General features: G+C 38.4%; 3 protein-coding genes and 1 pseudogene across 4 annotated transcripts; 2 read left to right on the top strand and 2 right to left on the bottom strand.

Moving 5' to 3' along the window:
* LOC125186659 (transcription factor MYBC1 pseudogene) lies at positions 1-1,027 on the top strand (annotated as a pseudogene).
* A 2,265-nt stretch (positions 1,028-3,292) lies between these two features.
* Positions 3,293-6,339, bottom strand: LOC125188355 (Single-stranded nucleic acid binding R3H protein). Of its 2 annotated transcripts, XM_048085145.2 has the most exons (5): positions 6,179-6,338; positions 5,952-6,105; positions 4,073-4,688; positions 3,659-3,938; positions 3,293-3,592 (listed from the first exon to the last, which is right to left on the bottom strand). In XM_048085145.2, exons 2-5 carry the CDS (start codon positions 6,091-6,093, stop codon positions 3,539-3,541), a joined length of 1,092 nt encoding a protein of 363 aa, XP_047941102.2. In that variant the 5' UTR covers positions 6,094-6,105; positions 6,179-6,338; the 3' UTR covers positions 3,293-3,538. The 2 variants fall into 2 exon arrangements, with proteins under 2 accessions (XP_047941102.2, XP_088915536.1); XM_089059410.1 differs by having other exon boundaries at positions 5,952-6,339.
* A 2,408-nt stretch (positions 6,340-8,747) lies between these two features.
* Positions 8,748-11,377, top strand: LOC125190699 (bZIP transcription factor 17-like). The gene is made up of 2 exons (XM_048088068.2): positions 8,748-10,619; positions 10,791-11,377. The coding sequence occupies exons 1-2, from the start codon at positions 8,858-8,860 to the stop codon at positions 11,240-11,242; spliced, it is 2,214 nt and encodes a 737-aa protein (XP_047944025.2). The 5' UTR covers positions 8,748-8,857; the 3' UTR covers positions 11,243-11,377.
* On the bottom strand, positions 11,359-12,932 carry PPD6 (thylakoid lumenal protein (Mog1/PsbP/DUF1795-like photosystem II reaction center PsbP family protein)). The gene is made up of 3 exons (XM_089058917.1): positions 12,616-12,932; positions 11,841-12,157; positions 11,359-11,646 (listed from the first exon to the last, which is right to left on the bottom strand). Exons 1-3 carry the CDS (start codon positions 12,902-12,904, stop codon positions 11,476-11,478), a joined length of 777 nt encoding a protein of 258 aa, XP_088915043.1. The 5' UTR covers positions 12,905-12,932; the 3' UTR covers positions 11,359-11,475.
* Between the last annotated feature and the right edge of the window lie 883 nt (positions 12,933-13,815).

The raw sequence follows: 13,815 nt of genomic DNA, 5'->3' as shown, positions 1-13,815 counted from the left end.
TCACCCCTCCCCTCCCCACCCCCCTCCCTCACCCACGAACACATTTCTCTCTTTCTCTCTCTATCTACTTCCAAGATCTTCTTCCCCCAATTCTGCAGATTTCCCAGCTCCAAGATTCAAGCTTTAGCTTCAATTGAATAGTAATTAAAAGCAATGAGGGAAGAAGATTCAAACTGGTTCTCAAAATGGGAGGAGGAGCTCCCATCCCCGGAGGATCTGATGCCCCTCTCCCAATCCCTAATCACCCCCGATCTCGCCCTGGCCTTCAACATCCCGACCCGCCACCACCACCACGCCCCCTCCCCTCCGCCCCCTCGCAACTCCTCCGCCGAATTCGACTCCCCGGAGGTCAGCGCCGCCGCCCCCGCCGCCTCCGACGAGCCCGCGCGCACCCTCAAGCGCCCCCGCCTCGTCTGGACCCCTCAGCTCCACAAGCGCTTCGTGGACGCCGTCGCCCACCTCGGCATCAAGAACGCCGTCCCCAAGACGATTATGCAGCTCATGAGCGTCGACGGCCTCACCCGCGAGAATGTCGCCAGCCACCTCCAGAAGTACCGCCTCTACCTCAAGCGGATGCAGACCATCTCCGCCGGCGGCTCCGCCTCCGCCGCCGGCGCCGGCGACCCCGCCACCGACCACCTCTTCGCCAGCTCCCCCGTCCCCCCTCACTTCCTCCACCCCGTCGCCCGCGCCGCAGACCACTACCTCCCCTTCCACCACCAGATGGCCGTCGTGGCGCCGCACCCCCAGCAGTTTAGGCATTTTGGGAACTCTCCTCCCAATGCCCAATTCGATCCTTACATGAGGCAGATGCAGAGGGCTGTGCCGCCGCCCTATGTGGAGGATTTGGAGTCGTCTACTCCGGCCAGCGCCCGGAAAGTGCTCACCTTGTTTCCCACTGGAGATGATTGAGGAGATTGGGATTCTCCTTCTTCTCTTTTTCCCCTTTGTGAAAATCTTGTGATGATTGAATGCTTTAAATTACACTCTTTTGATTTTTAATTTATTTGGTGTTCATTTTTAGGCCTTTCATGCTTTGTTTAAAATGATTTCCCACTTGATTTAGTCTGCTTAATTACTTATTGCATAATGTAGGTTCCATTTTGTCAATAATTCAGTTTGATGAACTACTAAAGTTGAATCCCTAAATCATAAAAAGGTGCTTCTTGCTTACATTTGGTGTTGGAAGATTTTTTCTGATGAAATCTTGCAAGATTAGTGATGCTTGATTAGACACTAGTTTAGTGTAGTTTGATTAATTAATCAGTATAACTCAATAACTCTTACAGGGCATGCTAGTTTATTTCACTTCATCTGTGTGCTGATTCGCCTTCATCTTTCTCGTCTTATCACGGTTCGTATCTGATTTTGAACACGTATAATGTGTAGTAGAAAAGCATGGACTGCATCATCCACATGTATCCTGCCATTGATTGTTGATAATCCTCTGCTCCAATCTTTGTTGCTTCGCTTCTAGCTTATGATGAGCTTGCTTATAAGTCTGCTTTTGTTAGAATGCATCCCCTAACTTATTTGACTGTAAAATTTTGCTTGCTGTTGTGCAAGATTCTTAGATGAATCCTCTTCTATTTAAAAGAAAAGATGAATTATGTGATATGACTATTTTGTTCATTATCCAGCTTGTAAGTTGCTTCAAGATAGACTTCATATATTCATTACTCTCTTCACTATGCTTCTGAACAAACTCTGCTCGTGTATCTGGGTATCCATTCACCTATAAGTGCATTGGTGATAATGAAATACGATATGTGGAGTTTTGACAGAGATGATAGTATTTCGAAAACTATAACTTTATCAAGGACAGTGATGGATCCAATCGATCCATGCCTTTGAGTAAACTCGACGAGACGAGCATGGAATGTCTCCAATGCTATGTTGCCTCGTATAAAGTGGATGGTATGTGGGATCCATCACATAAGCGCTTTGGTGATAATGAAATATGAGATGTATGATAGCTTTGATAAATAGATAACTATACAATGGATCTAATCGATCCATTCCTTTGAGTAAACTCTGCTCTTCTACAGGGAGGGCGAGCGTGGAATGTCTCCAACGCTACGTCGTCTCTTTTCAAGTACTAGTAGTTGGAGTAGTGGTATTAGCATAAACTAGCACCAGCTTCAAATTACCATATTGTATGGTATAATGTGTATTGGTGATAAGGAAATAAGTACTACATTGTACAAGATCCAAAATCCCGATTTGTTGGCTACTTACGTTGCACGAGAATGTGTTGATGGAGTTAATGAAGCAGCACATAGATTGTGATGAAATTGAGACTTGTTGCTTATAAAATTACCAATGTAAATAAATAAAGTAACAAAGCGTGGAATGTGAGTAATTTATTGATCGAATATCCAAATATATCAAAAGTAAAATCCAGTGGAAAAGGTAAGTAGATGTTTGTTTAAATAAAAACTATAAAGGCGTGGCGCCGGCTTATACGACCGGCATGATTATTGGCTCAAGTTACTTCACCAAACACATCCCATCTGCTGCGCACTTATTTTTATTTTATTTAATCCACCAATTAAAATTGCAATTTCAAACCTGGTTCGCCACTCCGACCACACGTTTTGCAAATCTTTTTAATTGTATGCAAATAATTACACAATTTTACAACCACCTATGTGTTGAAAATCTGGATTCCAGTCGCATTTTCTAATTAACATATTGTCACACTTCGTTTCTGACAATGAACATAAGGATCTGGTTTCGTAACTTGTGCTTCATGCATGTATATATAATAAACTAGTAGTACTACCTAAATTATAGCCTGAAATATAATCCCATGTTCATTTGTTCACGTGAAAATTATTAGTACAAATTTAATTAGTATGTAGTTTTATTGTTTCTTTCTTGAGTTGCAATTTTTAGACAGATTAGAAGAGTTTTTGTTGATTTCTCGCCATTTAAAGAAACATTTTAGATTTTTTGCAGCCTATTTCTCGGCTGCATATCCTTAGATTGGAAGCTTATCTTTTTCAAAACACACCAGTCAATGCAGGTGGCTAATTATGTATTTACTCCATAATATTCAAAATTCATGATAAAAGGTCCATAATATCAACATTTGGACTATAATTTAAAAGTAACTCTGATATATTATTCATGCAGAGGTATGCTACTTTCGTTGAAACATAACTAGTGGAGGAGTACTATAATTGTATTTACCAAGGTACAATTACTAACTATTCATACTAGAAGCAGTCTCATTGTAAAGGAAGGAAGTTGGAACGCAAAAGACTTTGATGAAGATACTCGACGTCTCTACAAAGCACAATACAATACTGATGAATTTATCCAAATAAGAAATATCTGCAACATGAATAGAGATTTGGTCTCTCCCGATAAGCAAATTAACTTGGTACAATACTTAAGTTTTCTGCTACAACCTTACAACAAATGGAGAAGAATCAACACAAGGAAACTAAATCACAGGACAAAGTTCAATTGTGGTTCAACACTATAACCTAAATGACCTTTCTCCCTATGGTTCCCAGCCAAATTCCAACTGTCATCGATGGTTCTGTGAGTAATCGAAACTCAGAGGCTGCTGGCAGAAGGGAGCCTGGTATATACAACGAATTAGTCATATATGTTTCAAAAATAATAGACAAGAGGAGCGGAAGCCTACCTGAAAAAAGCCATGTCTTAGTTGATCATATGACTGTGCATACATCATGGACTGAGTTGGCCATTGCACATACAAGGCGTCAGTAGAAGCGGGATTTAACCCCATGGCACAGTAAGGGCCCATCACATGGTTTCCATAGTTTATAGAACCTTGAGGTGCTGCTGCCATCTGACCATGATGGGGAAATACAGACTCATAATGGACGAACGGAGGCTGGAATTTCTGCATATTGAAGGGTGTTGGGTTGAAGCTCTGGTTATTCGGGAGGCTCCTAACATATCTGTATCATGTATGACAAAGTTAAAACGTAACAGTCAAGGTTTGCATTGACAATCTATGCAGTGAAACAGGAAACTTCTAGAGAGAAAATCAACCATAATATATTTTGGTCAATAACTACCAATAACAAATTACCTGTCATAACTGCGATCATAATCAGGGTCTGTTCGGTCCTTTTCCCTGTCCCTAAGAATGGCTACTCTAGAAGAATTACCTACTTCCCTGAAGAAGGGGCTTCTATCCATATCAATAGCAAGGTTTCTAGAAACTTCATTCTCATTTATAATCGAATTCCTTCCATCAGAAGCAACCTGGAAAGATGTATCTTCTGACTCGGAACTACTTGGACTGCTAAATATACGAGCCCTTGCTCTGTCGTACTCCTCCTTCCTCTCTTCCACGGATCTCACCGGACTGCGTTTAAGCCCCAGTTCATTGGAGTTATTTGAGGAGCCTTTAGGTCTTGGTCGTATGACAATCTTAAGTTGATCAAGCTTGTCATTTTCTGACTTTTTAGCTGGTACATCAGATAAGCAAACAGCCGGAGACTTACTCTCTGCTTTCTTTATAACCAGAATCCGGATTCCTTGGCCATCCACAGAACTATCCAGAACCATAGTCTGCAAACCATAGTGTTGGGCAACCCGGTGAGCAGCAAGACGAAGGTATGAAGTTGGGAAGTGCGGAAACTCAAACTGCTGAATATCAGGACTCTGCAGGAACTTCTGTATATCAAGCTCCATTCGTAGAACTGAAATTCATGTTCACAAAATTATCATCATATACTGGTATTGATCAAAAGTTCAAGCAAAAGGAAAAGCCATAATATCATAGTAACGACTGCATATATACACTTTCTGTTGCAGTAGAAGGAAGGAGATTATCTATCAATGGAGGGTATAGAATAGAAAAGCTACATGCGATTGAAAATAAGCCAATACAAAGAGTTTATCTGCTACAAGCCTACAATGGGCCTGCAGTCGCCCAGATTACCTGCTACATGATTTCCATCCACTTCTATCAAGTAGAAACGGGACCTTATATTGATGACAATTTAGCAATTTTATTCCTATAGTTCCTCTTTTGTGACATAATTATTAAAAAGTCTTCTAAGAATGTAAAATAGCTTCAAGTCTTGACCATTTAGTTCAACTGTTCAAGTGTATCCATGGAGATCCTAGAACAGAACTTCTCGCTCTGAATTTGGAAAACAAATTGGCTTGTATCATACCTCCACATAAACATATACCTACTGTTACAAAACCAAGGTTCAAGATTCTCTATACGCCACTATCAGCGTGAGTTTTCCCTTTTAATATCCTTTTTCCTTTATTTTGTTTAACTTTTATTTTATTCAGTTTTAATATCTCTTTTCTTAATGCTTTTATTCACTTTTAATTTGTCTTTAGAAACTTAAAGGCCGCAGTTCCGCACCACGATGGACTTGAACCTGAGGCCATTGGCATCAGACATCAACCACAGAAATTCAATTCATCAATTTAAGCCCTATATCTATCTTTTTAAGTTTCAAAATTGAATTGTTTCAGAAGATCCTCAAATTCATAAATTTTGTATCAAGCTCTTTAAAAAATGATATGTAAGTAGTATGTTTTAGCTGTCAATAAGTTCAAGTTTCTTCACAAATCCAACTAAGAAAGAAATTTCACGGCAAACAGAAAAGCTAATTAGTTCTAGCAATTCGTTCAGATTCCACACTTATACCATACAAGATTCAGAATGGGATAATCCCTAATTTACTATTTCAGCTCAATTTAACTCAAAACTCAGATTTCTAAACACAGATCTGCATCAATTTGGCACTAAATTCTCTTATTACAAAGGATTCAACAAAGTTACCTAATATACATAGCTCATCTATCATAAACAGATCTTAGTCGCAACTACATATACAAATATGCAAACATCCCTAAAGCACAACCAAAAACTGAATAATTAAAACAAAAACAAACGCATAATTGATTCAATTGAGAGAAAAAGGGAGGCAGGCCCTAACTAGTTAGCCGATGACGAGGGTTCTGGAGAGCCTCGACGAGGAACGGATCCACCATCGAAACGTAGGGCGGCGGCGGCGCCTGGTGGTCGTCATCAACCGCCTTCCGCTCCAATTCAGCCGCCGATTGCGAAGTCAAATCCATAATCCCAAAAATCTACAGAAAAATTGTTGAAAACTACCTAGATTACGGTAGCGATAGACGAGAATTTAGTAATAAAAGAACATACGGTGACTCCTCCGGCGCGCAGCGATGGGAGAGAGAGAAGGAAGAAAAAATTGAGAAAAGGGAAACCCTTTTCTCGAATTTTCCCTTTGGGTAATTTCCTTCCCACCAATGGAAGAGAGTGGAAATGGAGAATAATGGGGCGGATTTATATGGAATTTTTCAGCTGCGTGTTTTGGGGTTTGGATTTCGCTTTTAGGTTTTATTTATAAATCCACAATTTTTGACTTGTAGCGTTGGGCTTTGCCTTTGTGGGCAGCGCTTACTTTTATAATAACTGGATTTTGGAGATTTTGTTTAATTGGAATATTTTGAATGCTGAAAAATACAGTGAATTTGGGTATCTCACGACGAAGCTAATATTCTTAATTTAAGATCTAAATTTACTATACTCCCTCCGTTGCATGTTACTTGCAGCGTTTCTTTTAATAAATTAAATAAGTAAAATAAAAAATAAAATAAATATAATTAAATACTTTATTTTTAGTCAAAAAGAGAAATGATTCGAGTAATTTGGAACAATCCAAAATGTCAAAGAGTAAATGATTGATGATATTACAAATAATTTCTTCTTTTTCCAGTTTTGCAGGCAATCAATTGTGCGATACATGTGATCATATTAGTAACTAAATATTTAGTACTGATGACAGATTTTTTTTAATAGAAAACGGTTATGGTAACAAGAACACTGATATTGGTATGTATTGATAACAATATTTGTGTACATAATAATTATTAGGTTTGAAAGCCATAAAATAATACTAGGAATTATGATATTTTCTTATTCCTTAAAAATAGATAATTTTTTAAACTATGTAAGTTTTAATATATAATTGGTAATACAGAAAAAAAAATGATTAGAGTATATTATATTATAAAAGTTGAGAGAGGAAGTATTGCTTAATTGCAAGAATGATATAGTAATATAAGGTGTAAATTTATATGATATGAGCACTGATTGACAATGATATGAATAAGAGGACAATGATATTGGTCCTGTGAATTTATACTATGCAGAATAATTGATTCTAATTTTTGACTTGTAGATGTAATGAAGCCATTGATAAGAATTATCAAATGACATCATATTTTAGATTTTTTAATAATTTACTGATTCGCACCGTTTTTTTTTTTTAAAAAAACAATTAGGATATCCAAATATTCGATTATTTAAGGGATATTACGCCAATATAATTTTTTTTTAATTATGTTTTCTCACGAACTTTGAATTTGACATATAATATCACGAACTTAAATATTCATTGAATTTTTTCGATCGGATCTTAAAAGTATTAGCAATAGGACCCTAGCCACCACCTAGCATGATGGCAATCGAGAAGGGCCCTATTGCAACAGCCGAGCCAATGGGGAGGGGCGCCCAAGAGGAGCTTGCCGGTCGTTGGGCGCTAGCTCAGTGCCTATTGCGCGCCGAGCGGCCGCCGAGCCATAATTTTTTTTTTGTTTTTTTATTTCTAATCTATATATGCAACTCATTACACTTCAAATTTTTAATACTATTTGATAAACACCAACAATTATAATGAATTAAATTGGAGGACTTTAGGAAGGCTGTTGAGAGGGTCGTGTGATGGCGTAGAGAACAACTGGACTATGGGAATGACTTTGATGCTATGGCATGAGAAATTTGTAGCTGAGTTGTGAGAAGGGCATTGCTATCGCTAATGCTCTTATGTGTATAATAACAAACGAAATGCAACCAAATTTTGTTTTCGATAAAAAAATTTAATAACTATTTAAATTTATGATATTATTGTCAAATTTAGAATATGTAAATAAACAAATTTTTTCCATCCATCCCATAATAAATGATACATTTTCCTTTTTAGTTTGTCCCATATAAGATATCACATTTCTTTTTTTAGAAAAAGTTCTCTCTCACATTATTTATAAAATTATATTTTATCTCACCACTTAATATACAAAATAACATCTTTTAAAATCTCATATCATCTCCCAGTACGATACGTATGGACGGAGGAAATATATTAAAGTCTAAAGACCAATATCCCATTATTTAATTATGGAGACTCTAATACTCCATATACAAACAAATCACCGCACACCTTTAGGTTGAATGCCAACCATAATTAAAATGGAAATCAAACGCCGGCTTGGCGCCTATTGCACGCCGAGTGACTGTCCAACCATAATTTTAATTTATTTTTTTATATCAAATTTATATATACAAATCATTACATTTCAATTTTTTAATACTATTGATAAACATCAATAATTAAAATGAATCAAATTAGAGGGCTTTTAGGAAGGCTGTCGGAAGGGCGTAGAGAACAGATTGAGGAATTTGTAGCTGAGTAGTGGGAAGAGTATTGCTATTGTTAATGCTCTTTATGTGTATAGTAACAAACAAAATGCAATCGAATTTTGTTGCTGGTAGAAAAATTCAAGAACTATTTATATTTGTGATATTATCGAGAATCTGTAAATAAACAAATTTCTAAATATCCCATTATTTAATTATGGATACTCTAATACATATACAAGTAATCACCGCACACTTAGGTTCAAAACCAACTCCGTATTTTACTAATTTTTGAAGAGCGTGAGACACGTAAAAACCGAGTCAACAAGATAATCCTTCCAAATCACTTAAATCCCCAATTCAACCCTAAAAATCCAATCTTTCTCCAAATTCTCAAAAATCATGGCCGACGCCACACTGATTTCCGACGATCTTCCGCCCGAACATACCACTGATTTGGATTACGGCCTTTCAGTTCCGCCGTTTGACTCCGCCTTCTTTTCCCAGCAGTTGATCGATGATGGTGGCGCCATTGGGGGTGAAAATCATGTTGTCGACGATTTCGATTTGGATTTCTCATTCGAAGATCTCTACATTCCATCCGCCGAAGAGCTCGACGACCTCCTCCCTTTCCAGTTTCAGGAGTTCGGAGACGGAGCTAATCTCCCGCAATTTCAACCGAATTCCAACCAATTGGACGCTGTTTTCAAAACAAATTGTCCAGAAGTGCGTCGCGGTTCCGGCGATCACAGCTCCGATGGCTCCGGGGTTCTAGATTCCGGGTCGTCGCAATTGGAGTCTCATCAGATTTCCGGCTATCTCAATATTCCATCAGAATCGGACGGATCGAATGGAGGAACTTCTGAAAATTGCGGCAGTGGAGTGAACGTGTCGGATTGTCCTTCGCCGGAAACTAGTGCTTCGGGGAATTGCGGCTCTAATGTCTCTGAGGACTCCAATGATCGTGCTGCAAATTCGGTGAGTTCTTCTCCACATATGAATAAGAGGTCGACTAGAATTGGTGTTGTTGATCAGAAAATAGAGCCGCCTAAAATCAATGTTAGTAGCTCTTTGTTGAAAAGGAAAAAGGGTTGTGAAGAGTTGCCTAATAATAATGTGGATTCCGGGATTAAGCTTAGAAAATCTAACTGTAACTCAGAAATTAACCCAAATGTTGAGGCGAGCGATGACGACGAGAAAAGGAAGTTGAGGTTGATAAGAAATAGAGAGAGTGCCCAATTATCCAGACAGAGGAAGAAGAATTATGTTGAGGAGTTAGAGGAGAAGGTGAAGATGATGAATTCGACGATTCTAGACTTAAACTCGAAGATTTCGTATTTTATGGCGGAAAATACGACTCTCCGGCAGCAAATGAGTGGAGGTGCAGTCCCACCTTCGCCAATGGCGCCTCCTCCTCCTGGGATGTATCCAGCGATGATGTATCCATGGATGATGTATACTCCACCTTATATGGTGAAACCACAAGGGTCTCAAGTGCCTTTGGTGCCTATCCCTAAGTTGAAACCTAAGCCAGCATCACAAATTCCCAAGTCAAATAAGAAGGCCGAGGGCAAGAAACAATCGGGGCTAAAGACGAAAAAGGTTGCTGGCATCAGTTTTCTTGGTTTGTTGTTTTTCATCATGTTATTTGGAGTATTGGCACCAATGGTCAACGTGAGGTATGGAGGAGTCAGGGAGACATTAAAAGGTGGGGAAAGCTATGCTGGAGGTGGGTTCTATGAGAAACATCATGGGAGGGTTTTGATGGTGAATGCGAGTGAGGCTGATGGAAGATACAGTAGAAGCCTGCGATGTGATCATGATAAACCTGTTGTCGATGGTTGTATTCAATTCCGTAATGAGAGTGAGCCTCTTGTTGCGTCGTTATATGTTCCCAGAAATGATAAGCTTGTTAAGATAGATGGTAACTTGATTATACATTCAGTTTTGGCGAGTGAGAAAGCCTTGTCCTCTCATAAGATTGGTGGTGATGAGACTGGTAGTGCAGTTCCCGGAGCTCTAGTTCCTTCTAGCGCGGTTCCCAGTGTCCGAATAAATGGTGCTAGGCTTCCCCAACTACCAGCTCTTGCTTCTGGCTCGGCTGACAAGGATATCAGGAAACCAGATGTCAAGATTCAGCAATGGTTTCGTGAAGGCCTTTCTGGTAACTATCGTCTTTCCTCAACCTGTGATACCTCAGTCATTTGCACTATGTCAAAATGAATCTTGAACCATATTTCTTTATTCCTTTGGGGTTTTTCTTCTTATGCTTGGAAAACTTGTTTGGTAACCTTATTCCTCGATTAATACAAGCTCTCTTATTCTCCATTTTCAGGGCCAATGTTAAGCTCAGGTATGTGTACTGAAGTTTTCCAGTTTGATGTATCACCGGCTGCTACATCAGGAGCCATAGTTTCTGCCACCACTGCCAGAAACATATCTGAACAGCGAAACCACAACCTCACACACATCAACAAGGCAACGAGTCGTAGAATCCTTCGTAGTCTTCCAGTACCTCTTCCTGAATCCTCTCGTAACATTTCCAGACCACACAAAGGAAGAAATTCACAGAAAGAGAACTTGAAAGGTATCAGTTCTTCATCTTCGATGGTGGTTTCTGTGCTCGTTGATCCTAGAGAGGCGGGTGAGGCGGACATGGATGGTGTGATGGGGAAGAAGTCCCACCAGAGAATTTCTGTCGTTGTCTTGATTGACAGCGTCAAGTATGTCACTTATTCATGCATCCTTCCGTTTAAGAGTTCTGCTCCATATCTAGTAGCTACTTGATAGTGAAAATAGGGCCAGTGTTTTACAAATAATTTGCTTCCAGTGAGTTAGTTCTTAGATTGTACAAATAACTTATTTCCCATGTACTATCTCACAAATCATTATCTATTGGTGTATTTTGATGAAAATTTGTCATGTATATTGTCTCAAAATATATATTTGAGTGACAGTTTAACAAAACACCTCAAAAGAAGAAAGGTTTCAAATATTCTTTTCTCCAACATCAAAAGGCTTTACACTTCAAAGGAATCAAGAATTGCTTGCAGGGTTTTCTCTGATGACGGCCACTGCTTGTCGTTGGCACTGGCAACAAAGAGGATGACGGTGTTCCCCTTTGCCGTCGCCTTGGCAAGATTGTGCGATCCCGTGAGAGCATATGGAGTATCAAGAACATACTTGTAGTACTGCAACAAAACAAGAAGCAAAAACACTTGAAATCTTTCAACTTCACAGGAGAAAAAAACTGATCATCAAAGCTTCATCATCATACTACACTCTCCACTAAGCAAAATAAAAAACTGATCATCAAAGCTTCATCATCATACTACACTCTCCACTAAGCAAAATAAGCATTTGGAGAAGAAGAAGATGAAGGTACCGTCTGATCGCCTCGTTTCTCAATGGAGGTTTCGACGAGCTCATCTGGGTCTAGAGTGTTCCCGGTGACAAAAGGGCCAAGAGAGGCAATGACCTTATCTGGGGTCCCAATATCTTCAATTGTTGCATTAGGCTTGTTTGTGAGCCTTATGAGGGGAGATGCCACCACCTGGATTTTCCCCTGCTTCTCATCTTCGAATTTGACCTCGATCCACGGCTCTGCACACTTGGGCTGGCAATAGTTCCCAGACAGTATGTTTGCTATCCTCATCTGCTTCCATGTTGGTGGCAGGATGAACTTGTAGGGCTGTACATTTCCTGCACCCAACTATATTCAGAGTTTTTATAAGCAGCACATACACGCAGATGCAGGAGATGTACAAACCACCACGAAAACAACGTAAAAAGAAAAAGTAGAAGTAGAAGAAGAAAGGCATTCTTGAAATATTTCAAGAAACCAAATGCCCTTAAAGAAGATTCGAACCTCCAACTTATTGGAGGTAGACGAGAAGTGTCTTATCAACTAAGTTGCACTTTATCATCAAATTGAAACATGATGCATATAGTAGGTTACATGTGATCATCCTTTTGCACTTCATGTTCCTCAAGTCTTGAAATCAAAATATACATTTATACAAACAAGATTTAAAAACCAGTCACTATGTCACAAGTAAAACTCAAACCATTCCTTAAACTGAACATGTCATAATACTAAAAAATTTGCAGATTTGTGTAAACAAAATGAACAAATGTGTGTGTGTGGATAGAAAGAGTACCTGCACGAAGGGCAGGGGTGTCTTTGGAAGTGGCGGAGAAGAGGACGAAAGAGGGGTTGGCCGGAGAGGGCGGGAGGTAGGATCCCACTTCCACTTCCCTAGCCAGTGAAGGCGGCGGAGGAGAGATGAGGAGTGGGAGTAGAGCTGCTGATCCGTTCAAGAAATCTCTTCTTGAGAGACAAGTGAGGTGCAAGCTGGAATATTGGGGAAGTTTAGGTGAGAGTTTGAAGGAGGAGAGAGGAGTGGAGAATGATGGAGTTGGACTGAATAGTGAAGAAATTGCTGCCATGTTTGAGGTTTGGGAGAGAGAGAGAGATACAGGAGATGTTAAGATGGTTGGGCAGTTGGGAATATGGATCCTGGATTTTGTTTATCCATTTTGGATGAAGTTATGGCTGCATTTCATTCAAAATAAAATAAGGAAAATAAAAAAACTTTAGAATAATAATCCTCCCTCCATATCGCTGAGTTCTCCATATCAATTTATTTGGACATTTTTTTTTGGAAATGAAAATTAAGAAAGTGTGTTAAAATGAATAGATAAAGAAATTTTTTTTTCGAGATAATAAAGTAGAAGAAGAGAGAGTAAAGTAATGTAGATATTATAAAGTCCAAGTGCTTAAATGTTTTTTTCTTTTTTGTTATAAAGGTAAATGAATCAATAAAATTGGGATATCCCAAAATATTTGTTGGCTTGGTGTTGATAAAAAACGGACGTTGGGTAATTTTATGACTAGGACTTAGTAATGGTACTCCCAGTGGCGGATCCAGGCCTCGGAAACGGAGGGGGCGGTATTTAATATTTTTAATATTAATAAATATAATATTTAAATATTAAAAAATAAAAATTATATTATTATATTAATATTTAAATATCACTAGCTTCTTTAATAAAATATAAACATGCATTAGCTTGCAAATATACACTTATTATTCATCTAAAAACATAAAAATATTGAAATATTATATACATTTAAAATCAATATAAATATTATATATAAAAGTTATATAAGTGAAGTAATAAATATAAAGATTTCACGCACATTTAAATGTTTATTTTGTTACATAGAGAATAAGATGCAAATTGGATTACAAATTATAAGAATTTTAGGACAAATATAACATTAACAAAAGTATTAAAAAGATTTTAACTAAAAAATAAATATAACAAAATAATAAGGAGTATATGCAAATTAGTAA

The sequence above is a fragment of the Salvia hispanica genome, chromosome 5, assembly GCF_029641045.1.
Source record: "Salvia hispanica isolate PSC_SH4W2 chromosome 5, Shi_PSC_v1, whole genome shotgun sequence".
Lineage (NCBI taxonomy): Eukaryota > Viridiplantae > Streptophyta > Magnoliopsida > Lamiales > Lamiaceae > Salvia > Salvia hispanica.
The sequence above is the reverse complement of the archived record's forward strand: the minus strand, read 5'-3'. Positions and strand labels throughout refer to the sequence as shown.

Excerpts from the sequence above, each read along its gene's own strand:
- LOC125188355 (XM_089059410.1), bottom strand. The coding sequence starts at position 6,093 with ATGGATTTGACTTCGCAATCGGCGGCTGAATTGGAGCGGAAGGCGGTT. Across the intron at positions 3,939-4,072 it reads TATGATCGCAGTTATGACAG|ATATGTTAGGAGCCTCCCGA; the intron begins GTAATTTGTTAT and ends TACATGATACAG. Across the intron at positions 3,593-3,658 it reads TAAGACATGGCTTTTTTCAG|GCTCCCTTCTGCCAGCAGCC; the intron begins GTAGGCTTCCGC and ends TGTATATACCAG.
- LOC125190699 (XM_048088068.2), top strand. The coding sequence starts at position 8,858 with ATGGCCGACGCCACACTGATTTCCGACGATCTTCCGCCCGAACATACC. Across the intron at positions 10,620-10,790 it reads GTTTCGTGAAGGCCTTTCTG|GGCCAATGTTAAGCTCAGGT; the intron begins GTAACTATCGTC and ends CTCCATTTTCAG.
- PPD6 (XM_089058917.1), bottom strand. The coding sequence starts at position 12,904 with ATGGCAGCAATTTCTTCACTATTCAGTCCAACTCCATCATTCTCCACT. Across the intron at positions 12,158-12,615 it reads CACCCCTGCCCTTCGTGCAG|GAAATGTACAGCCCTACAAG; the intron begins GTACTCTTTCTA and ends AGTTGGGTGCAG. Across the intron at positions 11,647-11,840 it reads AGAAACGAGGCGATCAGACG|TACTACAAGTATGTTCTTGA; the intron begins GTACCTTCATCT and ends GTTTTGTTGCAG.